General features: G+C 39.8%; 1 protein-coding gene across 12 annotated transcripts in view; it reads right to left on the bottom strand.

The window, feature by feature from the left end:
* Window positions 1-22,170, bottom strand: part of GRIA4 (glutamate ionotropic receptor AMPA type subunit 4) — a 578,537-nt gene that overhangs the window by 370,110 nt on the left and 186,257 nt on the right. For 8 of the 12 annotated variants that reach the window (XM_032427867.1, XM_032427871.1, XM_032427869.1 and 5 more), the window contains exons 1-2: window positions 2,044-2,484; window positions 699-857 (exon numbers count right to left, since the gene is read on the bottom strand). In XM_032427867.1, the coding sequence (XP_032283758.1) occupies window positions 699-857; window positions 2,044-2,131 (247 nt within the window). In that variant the 5' untranslated portion in view covers window positions 2,132-2,484. Of the gene's footprint in view, window positions 1-698; window positions 858-2,043; window positions 2,485-2,665; window positions 2,682-2,714; window positions 2,840-3,007; window positions 3,118-22,170 lie in introns of those variants that run through there. The other 4 variants (XM_032427876.1, XM_032427875.1, XM_032427878.1 and 1 more) reach the window with 4 other exon arrangements.

Here is a 22,170-nt window from a genome sequence, read left to right as displayed (position 1 = left end):
ATTCATGGAGTTCCATCCACAGGATACATGCATTACGTGACAGTAAGAGACACTTACAACCCAGAATACAAGAGCAGGGCAGCCCCAAGTGACATCACCAGATCATCTGCAGCGCCAACCAACCGACTAGAACACACATCCTCCACACCAGCGCTCCCCTCTGCCTCACTCTCAGCAAGGCTTCCTTCACCTTCCCCAGTGCAGGAGAGCATGTCTCTTCCTTAAAAGCAAGGCATAGCCTTCCTCAAGTGAAAAGCAAATATGAAGACACAAAGGAACAGAATAAAAAACTAGACGGAGTATAATTTCCACTAACTTGACATTCAGGTAACAGGAATACCACCGAAATGTTGCAGGAGAAATCAACTTGAATTATCCGGACAAGAAATGAAAATAAATAAATAATAAATAAATAAATAAATAAATAAATAAATAAAGAAGGAAGGAAGGAAGGAAGGAAGGAAGGAAGGAAGGAAGGAAGGAGAGAAGGGAGAAAAAAAGACCAGCTGAATATTCCCGAGACTAAATCTTATTTTATTTTTTTTTAACTCTGACTTGCTCTGGAACCAGTCAACTGTGGGAATCTTGCATTTCTTTCAAAAACCACTCTTAAAATAATATAATGAAGGAGAGGAAGGGGACTCTATTGCTTCAATTTAATTCTCTTCTAATTTATCCACAACTTAGGTTTTACTTACAAGCATTGGTCACAGCAAAACTGTTGGCTGTCTCAATGTTGTCCACATGAGGTACCAAATTAAAAGGAGCTTCCGACGCATTGGGGCTGGTGTTATGAAGAAAAATTGCTAATCGAAAAGCCGTGTACTCCTGATCTGTGTTTCGGATGAAGAGACCACCTATTAAAAACAGCAGGAAAAGCACATTCGGTGTTTCCTCTTGGAAATGCAATACCCACCCTCAAGCACTGTCAAATCCACTGCCATTCAGCAACACACACAATTAAGAAGCCCTCCCTGCCACATCTTGAGACTGCCCTTTGTCCCTAAGGTGCATGCTTAGTATTTCAGTCTTTAGGACAGCTCAGCGCTTTCCTGTCCCAATTTGTCATGATCACAATGACCTCTGAGACCATTGAGCGTGTTTTCCTTCCTCTCTCTTGCCCTCCCCATGATTCCCAGCACACTGCTACATCAGCCAAGCTCGGGGCATTTCTAAGAGGCATGCAGATGAACAGAAGAGAGGGTCTGCATTAAAATGCAGAAATAAAGGGACGTGGTGACACTAAGGGCCGAGGGGAATCGGAAAGGAGACGTGAACTTTGTTTTCCTGCAGCTTGTGGACTCAGCCTAATTAGCCCCGTTTTGTGCACAGTCCACGAGAAATGATGCAGTGTTGAGGCTGGGCTTAGCTGGAAGAAATTCAATAGCTGCGTCCCATAAAAAGACAGGAGAGAACAGCAAGGAAAGCCACGGATGGGTAGGGTCGCTGGCAGTGGAGTCCAGCGGGAGGAATATGGGCAAAAGACTCAAGAGGAAAACAAAATAAAAGGAGAGAAGGTTTCCGGGAAAGCGATCTAACTTTGGAATCAGTTAACGGGCAGCGAGAAAGACAAGGGGGTGCGGGTGGAAACGCTTTTTGCCCAGTGTCTTTCTGGAATGGCCAGAAAGCTGAGAAGTCCAGCATGGGAAGAAATGTGTTTAAAATACAGAATAATAATTTTAAAAAACCCCAACAAACTCGACATGCCTTCACGCTCTGGAGAGACGAATGAGAAGAAATAGCACATTCAATGTAATCAGACCCCACGGAGGTTTTTTTCCCCAACTTATTCCAGCCCTACTTAAGCGACTTGAACCCAAGGGAGCAGCGGGAGCACGGCCGAGGAGGGCCGGGCGGGCAGGGTGTGCACACCGCACCTGAAGCAGCCCGAAGGGGCAGTCCTGCACAGGGGCGCGGGGAGGCAGGGGCAGAGGGCAAGGCAGCCGCCGAAGGTCCCCCCGAATCGCGCACCCGCAACTCCTGTAACTCACTTTCGGATACCTGCCACAGACACCCACACGCACACCCGCCGGCAGGGCTCACCTATCTGCACGCTGCTCGGAAAGGCTCCCATGGCGAGTCCCCAGAATCCAGAAAACAACAAGACAATCTGTCTGCAAATAATCCTCATCTTCTTCTCTCCTCTCCCTGGCGCGCGCTCTCTCACTCCTCCTGAAGGCTGTTCAGAGAGGCATTGACGACGACGGCGCTAAAATTAAAAACAACAACAAAAAAAAAAAAGAAAGAAAGAAAAAAGGAAGGAGAGAGGTGTGGGTGTTTGGTGATTACGACCGCCCCCCTCAGCAATCCACCGCGAGCTGCCAGGTTTTTCCCGCAGTCTCCATAGCCCCGAGAGCGGCTTCCTGTCCGGCTGCAAATGTGGCACATGCAGAAGATGGTGGTGGCGCGTCTAGTGGCTGCGCGCGGGGACGAGACATGCGCCCTGTCCTCGCCTCCCTCGCGCCCGGCCCGCCGCTCGCCTTCGCGCACACCCGACACTGCGCCGCGGCCGCCGCACGCCCGCACCCGCGCCCCTCCCCGAGCGCAGCGCTGCCTCCGCGCCCCTCGCCCCCCGCTCGGCCCGCTGCTCCCCGCCGGCGCTCCCCGCGCGCCCCGCTCTCCCCACGCTCCGCCGCCGGGCTGGAGCCGGGCTTTCCCTGCTCACCCTCGCCCACTCCCTCCTCTCTTCTCCCCCGGCTCGCGGAGGGACCTACTCCGGGGATGGGCACCCCCTGCGCCCCTCTCTCCGCTTCTCCTGGCGCCTCCGCTTCTCCGCTGCACTTGGCAGGAAATTGGCCCCGCGAGCGGGGTGTGCAAGCCCGGATCAGGGGCTCGGGGAGTTAGCGGCTCCCCAGGCCCCGGGCCCCCTGCCGCATTCTGGCAGCTCGCGGGGAGGACCGGCTGCCTCCCTCCCCGACAGCCCTCGCCCTTCTCCCAGCCTCGCCCTCTTCTGCCACTGGGCTGCGCGCGGGGGACTCCGGTCCTCGCTGCAGCACAGATTTCTCACCAGCAAACAGCCCGGGAATCTGGAGAGCCTGAGACAGGAATGGATGAGGTGAAGGGGCCCAGCGAGGGAGAGGAGGAGACAAGAAGGCAAAAGGGCAGCCCGAGGAGGTTTAAGAGACTGGGATCAAGGAGGAAAGAATTGGAGGAGGAAAGGCTTGGGAAGAAACCCAGGGCAGAGGTAACATCCTAGGAAAGAGAGGGAGGACCGAAAAGTTGATTTAAATGCAAAGTTTAGGGTAATGAGCGGGCTGGAGAAGAGCTTGAGAAATGAGAACTCAGGGGAGGCTCCAGTCCGTTGTTTGAAAGGCTTGAGGCAGGACTAGGGAGTAAGAGCTGCGGGGAGGGCAAAGCAGGCAGAGTGACTGAAGCCTCCTTTCTTTGCAGCAGCCCATCCTGGAAGACACTTTGCCTCTGTGCTGTGGCCCACTTCCGGAGAATGACCGACACAGTTCAGGGGCTGACGGAGGAGGATGGCAAGGACAGCGCTCGGGGCGGTGGGCACAAGTGTCTGAGAGGAAAATGGGGTGTTTTTCAGGCACATCTTCTCTTAGCTGGGGCTCTGGAGCATTCAGCCGGCCCCAGGTCACCTCCAGGAGACTTCAGCGCCCCACTGCTCGTGTCACGCGTTGTGCTGACTGATTATCCTAGAAAGTTTCGGGGCTCTGGTGTCCCTTCCTCCCAGGGGCACCGTGCATTCATCTCACCAGGCTGTGCTGGATGGAGTCCGTACCGCACCCCCAGAGAGCGACTGTGGCAGCCATGAAGGACAGGTTTCTGATGCCTCCGCATGGCTCCAGGTCTACTGATCTACACAGCAGCTTCAATCCACTAATTCATTAAACAGTGAGAGAAACCGTTTTAAATCTTTACAGTTCTTTGGGTGCTATTGGTTGGATCCTACCATTTTAAAGCCTGGAAAATAGGGTCAGATGAGTTCATACTAAGCTTCTCAGCAATCATTACAGGGAAAGATTGTCCTTAAAGATTAAGGGAACTGAAGCAGTGTTTCCCATTACATTTTACAAAAAAATACAAGTGCCTATGTTTACCCAGTGTAACATTTGGGGAAAGAGCAGAATGGCATAGATTAAGTGGAATTCTTACAAGGGCCCCACCTGGTCAGACTTTTTGTTTTTTAAATATGCACTATCTTTACCCCTTCAAGCCTCCTTATACAACATATCACCAATTACCTGAATTTGTAATTTGTAAAGGACATTTCGTCATCCCTGCTAAAACTTGAGTGTTTTCTTTTTAAGTTCTGAGGTTTGCTTTTAATGTCGCATCTTTTTGTGGTTGTTGGTATTTACCCACTTTTCTGTTACATTGCACCACAGTGTTATGACAAAAAACAACCTAATCTGAGTAATTGGATTACACAAATCATACATTTGTCATTTTGGTGTCGAAGACTTCAGTCTTGCGAGTCAAGTGGGATTTGAAATGTTTTTCTTTTCGTCTTTTCTGTCAGTGTAAAAACCAAGGCTGTAAATCATATCATTCTATTTCTCTTATAAGATAATAGAAGGGGCCACATAAAATTCAAGCTGAATTTAAGTTAAATTAAGATTTCAAAACCCACCAAATCATGAAAGTCATCACCTAGTTGCACGAGTGAAGCTCTGCTTGATGTACAGAGAGAATAAGCAACTTTTATTCTTCTCAAAACTGAAAGATTTGAGCTCTCACGTGATGTAATGCCACCCTCGGTTTAGATGTAGGAAAAGTTTTCTGGTTCATCTCACCACCATGATGACACCTCGGCTAATAGGACCACAGATAACATAATTATATTTTTCCAAGATAGGAATCCGGGTATTTTTTTAATTTCTATTTTTCCAGTTAATAAAAACCCCCATTTTACTTTACAAATCTAAATGATCTTTCTCTGTATATCTCTATCCCTCTATGTAGATATAGATCTATAGATATCTCCTCCTGTCATACCTGTCTTTAAGATGTACCAAAAGGGAAAGTGTTTTGGAGTTGGTTAGCAAGGAAGGCAAGCGGGGGCTGCAGCAGATTGTGTGTATTCATAAATAATAGAAATGATAATCAACAATGCTGAAGACAAAACAGTCAAGAATAAAAGTGTGGCTGGGGCGCCTGGGTGGCTCAGTCGGTTGAGCATCCAACTTGATTTCAGCTCAGGTCATGATCTCAGGTCCTTAGCATGGAGCCTGCTTGAGATTCTCGCTCTCCCTCTCCTGCCTACCCCCCCACTCTTTCTCCCTCTCTCTCTAAAAAAAATTTTTTTTAAATAAAAATAAAAATGTGTCTAACAATGGTAGGACCAGCACTTTCACTTCTAATCCCGAGTGTCTGGTCCTCTGAACCATTTTATAATTATGACTTGTGATATACCTCCTATTATAGGAAACAATTACTGGAGCCTCTCTTTGGAGCATTTGTAAAGGCAGAGTAAAAGATCCTGCTACATCAGAATGAAAAATTCAAAAGGTTATTACTAGCTGAGAAAACCAAAGATACACACACATACACACACACGCTTGATTTTATTGCTTTCGTGCTATTTTAAGTAAATATTTTCAGTTTTCTGAACTGCAATTTACTAATACATTAAATGAAGGTATCATACCAGAAGATTTCTAAGATTCCTCACAACTTCCCAAATCTCTAACCCTGTGAAGTCAACTCAGTTCTGCTATGGGAAAGGCCCTGGTGCTGTGGGGAATCCCCAGATGAAGGAGCCATACAACCTTGTACTCAAAACATTCACACAGCGTGTTAGAGTATGGCCACAGAGAGTCAATGAATTAAGGAATAAAGGGGGCTTTGTGGAGGTTTTTCAATGAGAAGAGATAAATATAGGTAGATATAGATTAGTAGGTAGAAAAATGGTGTCCAAGAGTCTGTAGGTATAAAGCACACATTGCTGAGCTGTTTGGGGTACAAACTTGGGAGTGGAGAGGTGGATAAGAACAGAAGTCAGGTTGGAGCATATCAAATAAAGTGCCTGAGGTATCGAATATAGATATATTTACAATTACAGTGACTTTTTTTTTTTTAACTCATCACCAATGTATAATCCGTAATAGTATCATCCGGTATGACACTTTTAGAAAAGGCACATTTTTGGGAGTGGGAGTCAGGGGGTGATTTGTTGCTCTGGACCAGGAAAGGCAGGAGCTGAGGCTAGTTTAAAGACTGGCCTTTCAGAAAGCCAGGTGAGATGGGGCTGGACTGTAGTGCGACCATAAAAAAGAGAGCGGAGCAGCAAGGGGGAGAGCAAAGTGGACACGGGCACACTCCGCGGCTGCCTGCGGTGGGGGGGTGGGAGGGTGGCACATATTTCAGGTCAAGGCTGTCCCCAAGTTCGACACCTGAATGCTCTAAAAAGAAGCTGCAGTCTTCAGAAGGTTGGTAATGCCTTCAGTTGGGAAAAGGAACTTGGAAAGAGCAAGTTTGCTCAGGCATGGGCTTTTCAATAGATTATTCACACTCAAATAGTTATATAATGAGCACCTACCATGTGTGTTTACTGTCTGGGTGCTGGAGAAATAAAAGTGAGCAAAGCAAAATCCCTGCTCGCACTGGAAGATTCCTCATGTTTATGAACCCTCACTAAGGTGCCAGGAATAGTGCAAAAGCCCTATGTAGACATCAGTTGATCTACAGAAAATCTGAGCTATACTAAGAAACTCATCTAAAGGTTAAATTCTTACTCAAGGTTATATTCTTAGCAAATGTTAAAGCCAAGAGCTAGGGCTAAAACTCAGGTCTGCCTGATTTCAGAGACTATGCGGTCTTCATTAAATCTACTGAGTCAATGAGCTTAAGATGCAATGAGAGTTCTGGAAGCAGAAAAGTAAACTGGAAGAATCCACAATATTTAGAAAAGTAGTGCAGTGTACTTTTAAAAGACCTTAGACTTTTAGATGACAGGCCCTTCGTTTCCTGGCTGCATTACCCTGGACATGTACTTAACCTGTCTGTTCTGATAGAGTCTATGTAAACTTTCAGCACAGTTTTGGCACATCCTAGGAAATTCTAATTAATAAAGAGTTGCCAAAAAATGCGATCAAGTTTCCAATAGAGGGAGGCACTAAATGCCATGGGGGAAAAGTGGGAAGTCTAATTCTGATTTGAGGGAAATGTAGGAAGAACTTACAGAGACAGAAAAGTTGAACCGAATGTTTATGGATGTGGAGAGATTATCAGGTGGAGAAAAAATTATGTGTAACACATGAGAGGACGTATGTTTTTCTGGCAATTTCTAAAAGTTAGCTATGACTGGATGGGTTGCATTGGAGGATGTGCTGGAAGTGAGGCCAGAAAGCAAAGCAAGGAAGGGATGGTTGTAAACTTACTCACTCAACAGTTTCATCTCCATGTCTGCGAGTTGCAGAAACCACGAAAGTCCATAAGCAAAGGGATGAAATGACCTGATCTGCATTTTAGATTGAAAATCCTAGCATGAGTGTGGAGGCCAGAGTCAGGGAGAGAACTCTGGGACCTGGAAACAGTTTGGTGAAAAATGACCATGTGAACAAAGTAGCAACAGTGAAATTTACCATTTGACCCTGAAGTCCTACTTTTAGTTTCCTAACCTAAAAATGTCCTGGACAAGAATTACCAAAAGTGCATGCACAAAGTTTTTTTATTACAGTACTATTTATCACCACAAGTCACAAAACGGCCCAAATGTCCATCGAGGGGAGGCTATCTTACTGAGCTACGGCGTATCTATACAATGGGGTGCCGTACCGTTATTCAAGTAAAGGGGAGTACCTTTATGTACCCGTGTGGAGTGATCACCATGGACATACCATATGAGAAAAAGCCAAGTAGAGACAAGTGTGCAGCACAGTAGCATTTTTATCTAGAAGGAGGAATATTTCCTCTAGGGACAGAAAATCAGGATGGAGAGAAAGAAGCAAATAAATCTACTCAGAGTTGCATTATTTCAATTTATTTTAAAACAGATAATTCTGGCTTATCCTCTCCAGTGGGATATCTCCTAAAGGCAAAAATAATTGCAAAGAACAGCCTGCACTGCTTTCACTAATCACATTGTTGATGCCGGTATTGATGCTGCTATTCTGAGAATGTTGTATATATACTGTTGCATGAAGCAAATGAATGATTATGCTGGTGGCGCTGGGAAAGCACTGAAGAAATGTGATACGTGTTTAAAATCAGAGGATAAGTAAAAAACCTGGGGTTCTCAATTTGAATTGGAAGTTGCACTGTGATTTATTTTATTTTATATTTCCCATAAAATATGTATTTTTTTCAGTTCTATACACTAATGTCTTAGACATAATGACTAATCTGTTAAAAGTCAGCACCCCCCATGTATACCATTTGTACTACCTAATACTGTTTTCTACTAAAATACATCCATGCTCCTTGAAAAAATGACTTATTCCAAGCCCAGGGAAGGAATTATATAAGATGCCCCTGGAACACAGTGTCATAACAGAAAGCAAGGAAGCTATTAAAATTACTGAGATCAAGTCAAAAGTTTTCAGGAACCAACTGGAGGATATTCACATTGGCTGAAAATGGGAAAACTTAGGTATTAAAAAGAATAATGACTGAAATATAACACATCACTATTAAATCCATGACATCATAACTTAAAAACTACAGACAGAAGCTTCATTGGTCTCTTTATATATTAGGAAATCAACTCAGATTTTTTTCCAAGTAAATTCTAAGTAGTTTGTGATTTGCCTAAGAGTCTCCAAGATACTACAGTTTCCCTATATCCCTCACCTTAGTTCCCCTTAATGTTACCATCTTGCGTCACTCTGGTCCATTCATCAAAACTAAGAAACCGGCACTAGCATGTTACTATTAACTAAAGCCCAGACTTCATTTGGATTTCACCAGTTTTTCCATTAATGTATTTTCCTATTTTAGGCTCTAATTCTGGATATTTTATTGCATTTAGTTGTCATGTCTCCTTTGTCTCTTCTATGAGTTTCATCTTCTTTGTTTTTCATGACCTTGAGGGTTTGATGAGTACTTCCAGGTCTTTGGTAGAAATTCCCTCAATTTGGATTTGTCTGATGCTTTTCATGTGATTAGACTGGGGTTATGGATTATTGCTAAGAATACCATAAAGGTTAAGTGTCCTTATCACCTCATATTCAAGGGATCCATGCTATTCCCATTGATACTGCTTGTGTAACTTTCATCAGTCGGTTAAAGTGTGTTTGCAAGGTTTCTCCACTGTGAGGTTACTATTTTCCCATTCCATTTCTATTCCTTGGAAGTGAGTCATGTAGTGTGGCCCAGGATCATCTTGTGTATTTCCTGTCTCAGCCATAGCATGATACATTTCTTCAAGAAGTCCTGTTTCCTTTAATTGGAGAATGATGTTTAAAAATCAAAATCCTGGGGCGCCTGGGTGGCTCAGTCAGTGAAGCGTCTGCCTTCGGCTCAGGTCATGATCCCAGGGCCCTGGGATCGAGCCTGTGTCAGGCTCCACAATCAGTGGGGAGCCTGCTTCTCCTTCTCCCTCTACCCCTCCAGGGCCCTGCTTGTGCGCTTTCACTCTCTCAAATAAATAAAATAAAATCTTTAAAAATCAAAATCTTGACGATGGGTTTGCTCACTGTTACTGGGATGTCACTGCTCACAAGTTCTCACATAGGACACAGCCAATATACTAACCCGTGTATCGATACATTTCTGTCATTGCTTCTTTTCTATCCATCCATACATATATTAAGCTAATCATGAGTTCACACTGATCACTCCAACTCAAATCCAGCACTCCAGAGTTCATTCTAATCTACTTTCTATCACATCTTGCATAGATATCAAAAGGAACAATACCTGCAATATATTGCAACACATCATTGTTGAATCCGTGACATCATGACAATGATTTTAAAAATATAGGTAGAAGGGCACCTGGGTGGCTCAGTTGGTTAAGCGACTGCCTTCGGCTCAGGTCATGATCCTGGAGTCCCGGGATCAAGTCCCGCATCGGGCTCCCTGCTCAGCGGGGAGTCTGCTTCTCCCTCTGACCCTCCCCCCTCTCATGTGCTCTCTCTCTCCTCTCATCCTCTCTCTCAAATAAATAAATAAAATCTTTAAAAAAAAAAAAATTTAAAAATAAATAAATAAATAAATAAAAATATAGGTAGAAGCCTTACTGGTTTGTTTTATATTATATGGAACCAGCATATAATTCCTCTCCAATCATGAGGAACCTGGCTTCCAGGATCAAGAAAAATTTACTTACGATAACAACCTGAACTTAAGTTTTCCAAAAACAATTGATTTTTTTATACTGGTGATTACTAAAAACCCATGCCTATTATTGCTAGTTATCTGCATGCCTGGAAAACACTGAATTCCATAAACATTACTATAAATAGATGACACTGTCTATGACTTACCAGCATTTCCTAAAGCTGGTCCTGCTGAAGTGTAGACCTTCCAGCAAAATATATTGTGAAAAACGTCATCCTTCCACCACAAACACATATATGGCGTTCTGTCTTACAGGAAGCTATTGCATTATCCAGAATAATGCCAACAACTTAATAAATTTATTTATGTATTTATTAGCTAAATCATTTCTTAGCAGGGCCTAGTTTTTTTTTTGTTTGTTTGTTTTTTTGAGGGTGTATATATTTTTCCCCAACTAACAGATAGTTTTTTATTTTCATGTATTTTGCTACAGTCACTTTCCAGCAACAGGAATAACACCCTAGTGCCTCACGGAGTGCATTGCTTTACCTTTTAATCTATCTGTCAACCTGGCTTGAAATCAGCACACTAATCTTGCCCTATAGCAGTTGCTTGATTAATCTTTTGTCATCTATTTACCTCACATGGTCTCTCCATGAAACGGATTGACATTGTGCGTGACTTTAATGCTGATAAATTATCTCTCTTCCAGAATCACAGAATCCTCATTACACCAAAAAGACTACTTTCCTTGTTTTATGTTCCTCATTCCTCTCTGGAGTCACTGTAATTAAAGAGGTCACCAAGCAGCACCTGGCAGTCTTTTCCTCATTCACTCATTCATTCATCATGTATTTCTAGAACACTTACTACGAATCATGGCATCAGGATGGAACGGAAGAGTGTTTTATCCATTATGGCATTCGTTCCTCACAATGAAAGGATCCCCAAAACAGACACATACACAAATGAGTACAAAGAAATATGTTGTAAACCCTACATTAGTGGTAGAAACTTCATGTGATCTCCTCTGAGGTAGGAATACTGTTATATTAAACATCAATCTACCTCTATCTACCCTAGTGCTATCCCTTCATTTTACTACCCATCCCAGGATAGGAATGACCAAGTAAAGCATCATGAGAAAGTAAATATTTGAGCTTGACTATAAAACACTGACAGGCTTTCATTAGCTAAAAAATGGAGAAGCATTCCAGACAGAGGGAAGAGGTGAGCCTCAGGAGCAATGAGTAGCCCAGACGTAGGACTCATGAAAGGGATTAGTAGCCAGGGAGGCTGAGAAGTTTGAATAAAGTCAGACTCTAAGAGCCTGGCATATGTAAATATTAAGTAAATATTTGGAAAATAAATTGGCAAGTGACTCAAAATGGGGCTCTGAGCTACACATTTCTCCCCTACCTTGTGATACTACAGTATTTCTTCTAATGATGAAGCCACAGGCCATTTTGCTTGGCTTGATTCATCTACAAAGAGTTTGTGGAGAATTGATAGAAGTTACTAGGATAACCAAACTTTTCCAAAATGATTCAGATTTTTATTTTTTTTTAAAGATTTGTTTGTTTGTTTATTTATTTAGAGAGAGCATGCGTGAACAAGGGGAGGGGCAGAGGGAGAAGGAGCAAGAAAATCTCAAGCTGACTCCATGCTGAGCAGGGAGCCCCACGCAGGGCTCCATCTCACGACTCTGAGATCATGACCTGAGCTGAAATCAAGAGTCAGACACTTAACTGACTGAGCCACCTACGTGCCCAATGATTCACATTTTTAAAGTGAACGTTAGATTAAGTTTTCCAATGTAAACATCTACATTGGACACAATTATAAAATACACATTCAGTATTTTTAAATTTAATTTTACTTTGGACAGTGTAATAGTGATAGCTGTAACTGTCCTTTACTAAGCAACTACTGATAGAAGTGTAATTTTTAGTTCTTAAAACAATCTTTCAGTTTAGGTAGTCCCAGCTTTGTTCTGGAAATGAGAAAATTAACACTTCGAGGAGTTAGGTAACCAGCCCAATCTCACACAGCTAGTCATCACACAGCCTTGGCAGGATTCCAAGCAACATCTTTCTGGCCTAAAGGTTGTGCTCACTTCACTCTTCCATTTCTCACCTATATTTAAGTGAAAAGTCAAGTGTTTGGTTTGTACCAATTATCTTTCCCTTGGCTCTGACTTAGGCTGAAGCATAATGAAAGAAAAATTAATGAAAGAAAAAGCATGTACATTTGCATTTTTGTAGAAATATTAGTACTGACTGAGTCATTTAACACAAATGCCATAGTAGCAAAGTCAGATCAGTCACATTTATTACTTTCATTTAAAAAAAATAGAAATACTTTCTTGGTTAGGAGAGAGAAAGTCTAAAGAAGGAGAAATAAAGGTAGACACTCTAGTTATGCCATCTGGTACTTCAAGTAATTCATGTGGTTTATACTAGAGTTACCCTCTTCCTCATTATTAATCATACGTATCCCAGTTTGTTGAGTTAAAGTCATAAACTGAACATTCTCTCTCCTGTTTTCTTTTCTTTTCTTTTTTTTTTTTCCTTTTTTTAGCACCTAAGAAGATTGAGTTGTGTGTACTTAGTCACACCCCATCCAACTGCCTTCCCTTGAAAATATCCTTGGCTGTGACTGAATATATTTTGCATAGCATTTTTAACAAAAATAACATGGAGCATAATGACTTCACTTTCAAGATGATCCTGTTCACAAACCTGCCTGGTTTTCTGACTGTTCTTGTACAATGTGTTTGCCAAGCACACTCTTTAGACCAATGAGGGCATTATAGATAAATTATTTATGAAAGTGTTCAGTTACTATCATTTCCAGATATACTGTTGAAACCTGATTATTTCTGTACCTTTATTTTATTCTAGAATAATACAAAAAATACAGTGTTGAAAGTAAGAAAGTATAGTTATATCATGTGATAAAATTTTGCATATAAAATCAGATGTATATTAAATAAGATGTTATTAGTGGTTATTTGGGAAATGTGGGATCATGGGTAATTTGTACCCTCTTTTGCACATTTTTATGTACTTTCAAACTTTTCTAAAATTCATCTGTGTTGCTTTTATAAACACAAAATGCCATTTTCAAATTATAGGGGGGAAAAAACTTTGCTTTAGCTGAATGTTTCCTAAAGAACAACATTCAAAGTAAAGTTTGTTGTTATGGTGGTGGTGATGCTAGTTTATGCGGCCTTTAAAATCTTTACGATATGTAATGAATATAGATTTTTAAAAGACGAGTACCTTTTAATCTGTTGCACATTAATACCACATTGGATATGTTACACTTCTATGTAATGTTATTCTAGATTGATAACATCTACAGCCCCTACTGTCTGGAAATAGTGGGACACAGCCACAAAATAAACTGATCACTAGGTTCCTCCTAGGGATTTAATGTGGGGTATGTACTGCACAAAAAGTAAAATATTTGATTTTTCTATATAAATGTAAAACTCTTCTTGAGAGATCTTTTTGGAAAGCCACAAGTAAGTCAGGATAAAATACACCCTAAGAAAATAAAAACAATGTGTGTAGTACAGGAGATTACTTTCACACCCAATGTGAAGGTTTGTGGATTGGTGGAGAAGAGTGAAGGCTGCTTTGTAATTGGAGGAAATAAAATGCACAAAACCAAACCAAGCCAAACACTTCTAGAACAAGCATAAATGCATGCAGAATATTTTGGCTGGAGTAGAATCCATATCAAATAAGTGATATCGCTGGTAAGACAGAGGAAGAACAAATCAAATGGATAGAGAAATCTGAGGATCAGACAGGTTATAAGAATGTGGTGAGGAGTGGTTGTATGTCCTAATGGTAGACTTGATGTCTATTCTTAGGTGGTTTATTCTATATATACAAAGCAAGCTAGGACTTGGTGAGCTAGATTATAGGGAAAGAAGCCACAAGGTATCCGATCTTATGAAGGACTTTTAACATTTCACAGAGATGATAGTGACATCCAAATTTTTCTGCACCCTTCTATTAGTACAATAAAAATGAATATAGTCTCCAATACACTCCAATACTCCAATTACACTAAATACACTATATTTAGTGTAATTCAGAGATTATTTGTATTTATTATAATCCCAACATATTAATATATTTGGACACTGCACCATATAAATATAGAAATTAAAAAGTAGGAAATAAGGAATATTTCAACTATATTTGATTTTGATAAGACACTTATGAATATGGAAATTTAAAAAGTAGGAAATACTATCTCAACTATATTTTATTTTGATAAAATATTTTGATTTTCCTAAAATATTATTTTTATAATCTGTTAATAAAACCTAATAACATTATGTGCTTTATATTGCTGTATATTTTTATTTATTGATATTCTTGGGAGGGCAAAGTAATCAAATGTGCTTTATTAGCTTTGAAATTTTACCTTAATACTTTATAAGAAAGATGTTTGAAGATGTAGTTATCATATTGGTTTGTTTTGGTACTGCTTTTAGTGCCTATCAAGGTTGAAAACATACCAAAAATAGACACAGATCCAATGAAAGAGACTCACTGGGTGTTTTCACCCAGTCGCCACATTTATGTTTCAGTCCAATCCACTAATTATTCAACGTTTATGTGTTGAAACTTTTTATTTAATTATGCCCTGATCAAAAAGTCTTACTTTTGTAATAGCTTTAAAATATATGGGGACTGTTTATTTGACTATGATATTCCTGAGTTTTTCAAGCCTGTGGACTTGGTACATAGGAGACCCATCCACACTTTTTATCAGCCAAATTCCCACATGATGAGGAAAACACTCTCAAGCATACATTTTCAAAAAAACAGTATTTCTATAACATGAGTGGTTCAACTGTTTAAAATAAGTTACTTTTCAAGTGCTAAAATGTCATCTATACTTTAATGGGGCAAATTAGTTGTGTCGAAACACCTGCTACAAAAATATATTTTAAAAATCTGCTGCATAATTTACCTAACATTTACCTCTGACAATAATTTACCTAACAGGTCAGCAATTTGGAAGACGGTATTTTTTTTTAAGATTCATTTATTTATTTTAGAGAGAGAGAGAGAATATGCACGAGCAGGGGGAGGGGCATAAGGAGAGAGAGAATCTTAAGCAGGCTCCATGCCCAGTGCAGAGCCTATTGTGAGGCTCAATCTCATGACCCTGAAATCATGACCTGAGCCAAAACCAAGAGTCGGACACTTAACCAACTGAGCTACCCAGATGCCCCAGGAACACTACATTAAAAAAAAAAAAGTTTTCCAACTCTTTCAAGTAATTTGCCTTAAACAGCAAACCTCCGTGTCATACAAAAGATTTTAATAGGCTGCCTCCTTTCCATTACAAAAATTGCAAATATTTTTGGATTTAAAGAACTTATTTTTATAAAATTGACCACATTGAAGGCCTCTTGGAGCATGTAAGCTGCTCAGACGTACTGAGAGCAAAGCAATGATGTAATAAGGCCTCACTATTAACGCTCTGAGATTATGTAAATCCCATTATTTTCTAAGAAAAACTCAGGTACTATAGATAGACATATAGCCAGCTAACATATGGTCTGGGTTCTCCCCCTCTAATGTAAGTCCATATATTAAATTTTCATAAACTGTATTTTTCTCATTTTTAGATTAAAAAATTGGCACAGGAAAGCAGACAGAACTCAGAGATCACACTGATAAGAATGCATGACCAGCTGGACTGAAGGAATAGTATTTAGAGATCAAGAGAAGGAAAGATCTCTTCAGGATTTCTGGCTTGGGTTGATGATTACATGTTGCAATATAGGAATTATGAACTTGTGACTTGATTGCCTTGAGTGTACATAATGGAGATGTCCACTCAGCGATAGAATATAGGAATCCGAGGTTCAGCTGAGAGATCTGGATCAGACATGTGACTCAGTAAAAGGCAGCCTGTCATCTTTCACACCATGGAAGGGAGAAGGAAGCTCAAGGAAAAGATGTATGGAGGGAAGAGAGGAGGACCTCCTTGAACTCAGGCTGGAGAAACAGAGTAGGCAGTGAAAATAAGCCCAGGAAGGATGAAGACAGGTCAGAGTAGGAGGACGGCCAGGAGAAAACGCTGTCATGGATTTCAAGTGAAAAGACAGAATAGTCACTGTGTCACCTGCCCCAGAGATCAAACAGAATGTAGTCTGAAGATTGCTCATTAGAAATGAAAAGCTACTGAAAAATTTCCAAAACCACTTTCAGTATGTCAATGAGGGACAGAAATCAGATTTGGGGGGTGAGGGGAAATGGAAGATGAGGGCACAAAAATCAATCAAAATGGACAAATTTAATATCTGCTCCTATGTTTTTGAGTATACCATTCTTTCTATTTAAAGCAGGCTTTTTTCCCTCTTCTCTGTCTTTTCCCTTAATTTCTTTCCCCTCATCCTCATACTCTTCCTGATTCCCCAGCTAAATGCAGTTGTTCAATTGTCTTCATCTCTCAAGCACGTAGATGCTTCTAGCATCATACTCTCCTGCAGACATTTCAGTTTAAGTTCACCCAACTTAGGGGAAGTGAAGTTCTCTCAAACCTAGTGGTGCATCTGTGACCGACCCAGAGTCACTGAAACAAGGCCACCCTCCATACTGGGTTTAGAGAAAAGACCAACTGTTACATAATTAAATAATTATGATAAGAATAATTAGCTATACGGTCATAAGGAAAATGGTAAATGATGAATTAGTATCAAACTACAAAATAATTTTTCTAAGTTTTAAAGGAGAAACTTGAGCAGACTTCTTGTAAGCATTTTTTTTTAATTAGGGTTTATGCTTTGATTGGCTAAATTAATTTTTCACAACTTCTTAGTTGTGATCTCTTCACATTTTTGTTGGTTCTCATCCATTGTAAACTTTTTTCAGAGGCTGGTGATAAAAATATGAGCTATTTATTTAATAATCATTTAATACATTTCCCAGGTTGAAATTACCTAAAAATGTAAGTCTTCTTTAACTAATGACTTTGTGTGGAACTTTCTCATAACAACGGGCATGGATTTGGATATCACCAAAGTTTTTCATGTTAAGTATTTCAAAACAGTGGCCCCTGATCTACAGGACACACATGCATTCTAGGAGCAGCTGCTCCACAGCCCTTGTGAGGCCACTGTGAGCCATGCAACTGCCGAGGGACAGCACACTGGGGTATGTGAAGACAGAACTCAGCAATGGCCACCTCAAGGGCTACCTGTCAGGAGCCCCACTCAAATTCCCTGTTCCCTGGCCCCCACGTAGCAGCACCCTGGCCTGAGTGGCAAGCTCCATGGGCCCTGGGAAGAGGAATTCCTTCAGAAATCCCCCGGGCCCCTTCTGTAATGGACAGTGTGCACTCTGTGGCTGGCTGTGGAGGTAGACAGCCACGTGGTAGAACACCTTTGTGGTCATCCTCAGCACCTTGTAGATGAGCAGCGAATGCTCGTTGTCATTAATGTGCTCACAGCCTACATGACGGTAGAATTTAACTCCATCTCAACCCCGTCTTCCTCAGAGAAGCCAGCGACAAGCCTACTTTAATCTGGAAGTGATTGGCCAAAGAGTCTCTGGAAGCTCTAAGCCCCACCTGTCCATCCCAAGGACTGAGGTCAGTATTTTCTGACTTATCTATAAGCCTTGCACAATGTACCATCAAGCCACTGGGAAGCTCTGCTCCACAGCACATAGCAAAATGTCTTATTCATAGAAGATAAAAAGAAAGGGAAGGGGAGGAGAGAGGACAGGAGGGAAAGGAGAATTCAGGAGCCTCTCTATAAAGGCTATACAGAAAGACCTAAAGAAGAAAGAGTGAGAGCCACCGTTAAACATAGTTGAGAAGTACAAAAGTTTTTATCATGATTAAATATCTGCAATGTCAGGATGCTGTGTTTGAGGGGAAGATTCCAAAATGTATAAAAATGCCCTGCCTGGAGACCTACATGTCTCAAGTAACTGTAGTACAGGATGGAATGCAGTAAACACAATGAGGGTCAAAACTCAATGCAGTTAAAATTGATTAGTCTATAGACACAGGAATTAAGTTATATTAAATATGTAACAAACACAAAGAATGAAATAAGGGTTTCAAACTTGATCATATATTACACAGCAGTAACAAAGCAATTTGCAAATTTTCAAAGAGCCAACAATTTTGTTTATGAGAGATAAATGACAGCAAAGCAATGCCCAAAAATAAAAGTAGAATGTGTCTTTCTTTCTGACTCAGAAAAAAAGTGTTTTGATAATATTCACTAATTTGGTTACCCTCTGGGAATAACGATAGTATGTATCTGATCTATGAAACAATTCTTAATTCTTGTACTAGATTGTAAAAACATGCAAAGATTGAGATTTTTCAACAAGTCACATACTCCAAGTATTCTAAGTAGCCTTACATTGTATTCGAAGATAAAATATTGTCCCAAAGTACTAAATGTTGAATTATTTTTGTGGAAGGGTGACACTAATTTGTGTTCTCTGCATGAAGGACCGTGAACTTTATTAGCTCTTCAGATTCCAGTCAGGTAAGTGTTAAGCCACAGAGCCCCTTGAACCTGGCTCTGAGGACGTGCTGCCCTGACGTCATCATTATTAAAGCTCCTCAGATTCCAGTCAGGTAAGTGTGAAGCCACAGAGCCCCTTGAACCTGGCTCTGAGGACGTGCTGCCCTGACGTCATCATTCATCAGCAGGAGACCACTGACTTTTGTCACGAAATATTTATATTCCCATTATATAAAACAGTTTATTGACTGGTTTCTTAATGGCTTGCAACAAATAATAATTTGAAATGTTAGGTGACATTTCATGCAATAATTTTTTTCTTGTTGTTGAATGCATTTTAACAGTTCACATGTAATCCTTCATAATCCTTCCTAGTTCCATTTGATATTCATGAAACTGCCTGTTACTATTAATGAATATCGATACTAATCTTTAAATTCTTGTGTTAAGGAACGCATCAAAAGAAAATTAAGAAACATAGTAGAGATATCAAAAATATTTTCTCAGATTATTCATTTCATTTACAGTTAAAATAATAAAGTATTGAAATATACTTCATAATAATTAACAATTAACCCCCGATGCAGGCAAATCTACCTGCTTTGTCAGTTAAAGGATATTTATTTGTTAATGGGAAAAAATAACTTTTTATATCTTGTAACTTAATTACATTTCTTCCTAAATATATAACAAATTTAAATTTTAACTTAATGTTTTTACATTTAAAAAAATTTTAAATCCAGGGTTACGATTTTTCTATGTGCAATGTATCAAAATATGCATATCAAAAATCCTATACTTTTAAATTCTCATATATAATTTTAACATAATTTTTTATTTTAGAATAGCTTTAGATTAGTGAAAAATTGCAAACAATAGACAATTCCCATAAACCCCGCACACCCAGTTCCCTATGTTAATATTGCATACTAGTATGATCATTTGGGGTTTATCTTGGTTTATGTTCCATGTAGCCCTAGAAAGAATGTGTATTCTGCTATTATTGAATAGAGTATTTTGTGAATATCAATTAAATCAATTTGATTGAGAGTGCTGATCAGGTCATCTTTGTCGTTACTAATTTTATTCCTGCTGGATCTTTAGTTGCCAACAGAGAGATGCTGATGTCTCCAACTGTAATAGTGGATTTGTCTATTTCTCCTTCCAGTTCCATAAATTTTTGCCTCATGTATTTTTATGACTTGTTTTTAAGCACATAACATATAGCATTTTTATGTCTTTTTACAGAATTGGTCCCTTCTTCATTATGTAATTCCCCCCATTATCCCTGATAACTGTCTATGTTCTGAATTCAGTTTAGTTTGATATCAGCACATCAACCCCTGCTTTCTTTGGATTAATGTTAGCATGGTATATTTCTGCATTTCTTAACTTATAACCTATCAGGGTCTTTATATTTAAACTGGGTTCTTGAGGACAGTATAGTATGTAGTTGGGTCTTCTTTTCTTCTTTTTTTAAATGCATTCTGACAAAGTGCATCTATAATTGGTGCATTTAGATCACTTAAAATAAAATACCACCTATGGTTGAGAAAGAATTTCCAACTGAGTTAAAACTGATATTAAGAAGATAAATATGTTTATTCAAATATCAGGTGTTTATGATAGCAAAAACACTATAAACAAAGTGAAACTATGTAAGTTTGAGAAAACGGATTATTTGTGCCATTTAAAGGATTAGTTTCTATAACATTTAAAAACTTCTTACAATCGATAATTCTAATAGAGCAATAAGAAAATGATAAGAATTGACAATTCAGAAGAGTAAGCAACATGGCCCATTACATAGAGTGAGGTGTTGTTCTTCCAGAGGAAATACAAATTAGAGTAACACATGGACTTCTAGGAAGATGGCAGAGAAGGCTCTGGAGCTCACCTTGCGCCGTGGACACACTGACATAACTGCTACCTGTGTGCAGCTAACTCTGGAAACAACCCAAAGACCAGCAGAATAGCCTTTCCACAGTTGATCACAGACAGGAAGCCACATGGGAAGGGCAGGAGGGGCAGACACACCCTGGGGACCAAATATCCTAGTGACACTAACTACAAATGGGAAGGACACCACGAGCATAGAGAAGGGACAGGAGCAGATCCCATAACAGGAACCCCAGACAAGGGGGTTCCACACCAGCAAGAGGAGTCCTCTTAACAAATATTTGGCTTTGAAAACCAGTGGGTCTTGAAGTTTTATATATGAACTTAATGATAACCACAAGTCAAAAACCTATAATAGATCTGCAAAAAATAAAGAGAAAGGAATCTAAGCATAACACTAAAGAAAACCATCAAAGTACAAGGAAGAGAGCAAGAGAAGAAGAAAGAAATAGAGAAGAGCTATAAAAACCATAAAAAGTAACAAAATGGCAAAAAGTACATACCTATCAATAATTACTTTGAATGTAAATGGACTAATTGCTCCAATCAAAAGACATAGATGGGTCTATATGTTGCCTAGAAGAGAGTCACTTTAGACCTAAAAACACTTCCAGATTGAAAGTGAAGGGATCAAAAAACATTTACCATGCAAATGGAAGTAAAAAGAAAGCTGGGGTAGTAATACTTCCATTGGAAAAAATGGCTTTAAAACCAAGACTGTAGCAAGAGACAAAGAAAGACACTACATAATGATAAAGGGAACAATCCAACAAGAGGATATAACAATTTTAAGTATCTATGCATCCAACATGGGAGGATCCAAATACATAAAGCAATTATTGACAGACATAAAGGGAGAAATAGACAGTAATACAATAATAGTAGGGCATTTTAACACCCCACTTACATCAATGGATAAATCATCCAGGCAGAAAATCAATGAGAAAACAGTGGCTTTGAATGACACACTAGACCAGATGGACGCAGCAGATATATCCAGAACACTGCATCCAAAAAAAGGACAATACATATTATTTTCAAGTGCACATGGGACATTCTCCAGGATAGATCAGATGTTAGTCCACAAAACAAGTCTCAGTAGATTCAAAAAGACTGGAATCATATCATGCATCTTTTCTAACCACAACGATATGAAACTAGAGTTCAATCACAAGAAAAAAATCGAGAAAGAATACAAATATATGGAGGCTAAATAACATGCTACGAAACATTAAATGCATCAACTAATAAATGAAAGAGGAAATTAAAAATACATGAAGACAAATGAAAATGAAAACACAATGATTCAAACTGTTTGGGATGCAGTAAAAGCTATTCCAAGAGAAAAGGTTATAGTAATATAGGCCTAAGTCAAGAAACCGTAAAAGTCTCAAACAGCCTAACCTTACATCTAAAGGAGCTAGAAAAAGAAGAACAGACAAAAACCCAAGCCAGTAGAAGGAAGGGAATAATAAAGATTAGAGCAGAAATAAATGAAGCAGAAATTTAAAAAAACATAGAACAGATCAATGAAACCAAGATCAATGAAGCTGGTTCTTTGAAAAGAT

This window comes from Phoca vitulina, unplaced genomic scaffold (assembly GCF_004348235.1).
Source record: "Phoca vitulina isolate PV1807 unplaced genomic scaffold, GSC_HSeal_1.0 scaffold38, whole genome shotgun sequence".
Lineage (NCBI taxonomy): Eukaryota > Metazoa > Chordata > Mammalia > Carnivora > Phocidae > Phoca > Phoca vitulina.
This window is presented reverse-complemented; position numbering and strand designations above follow the sequence as displayed.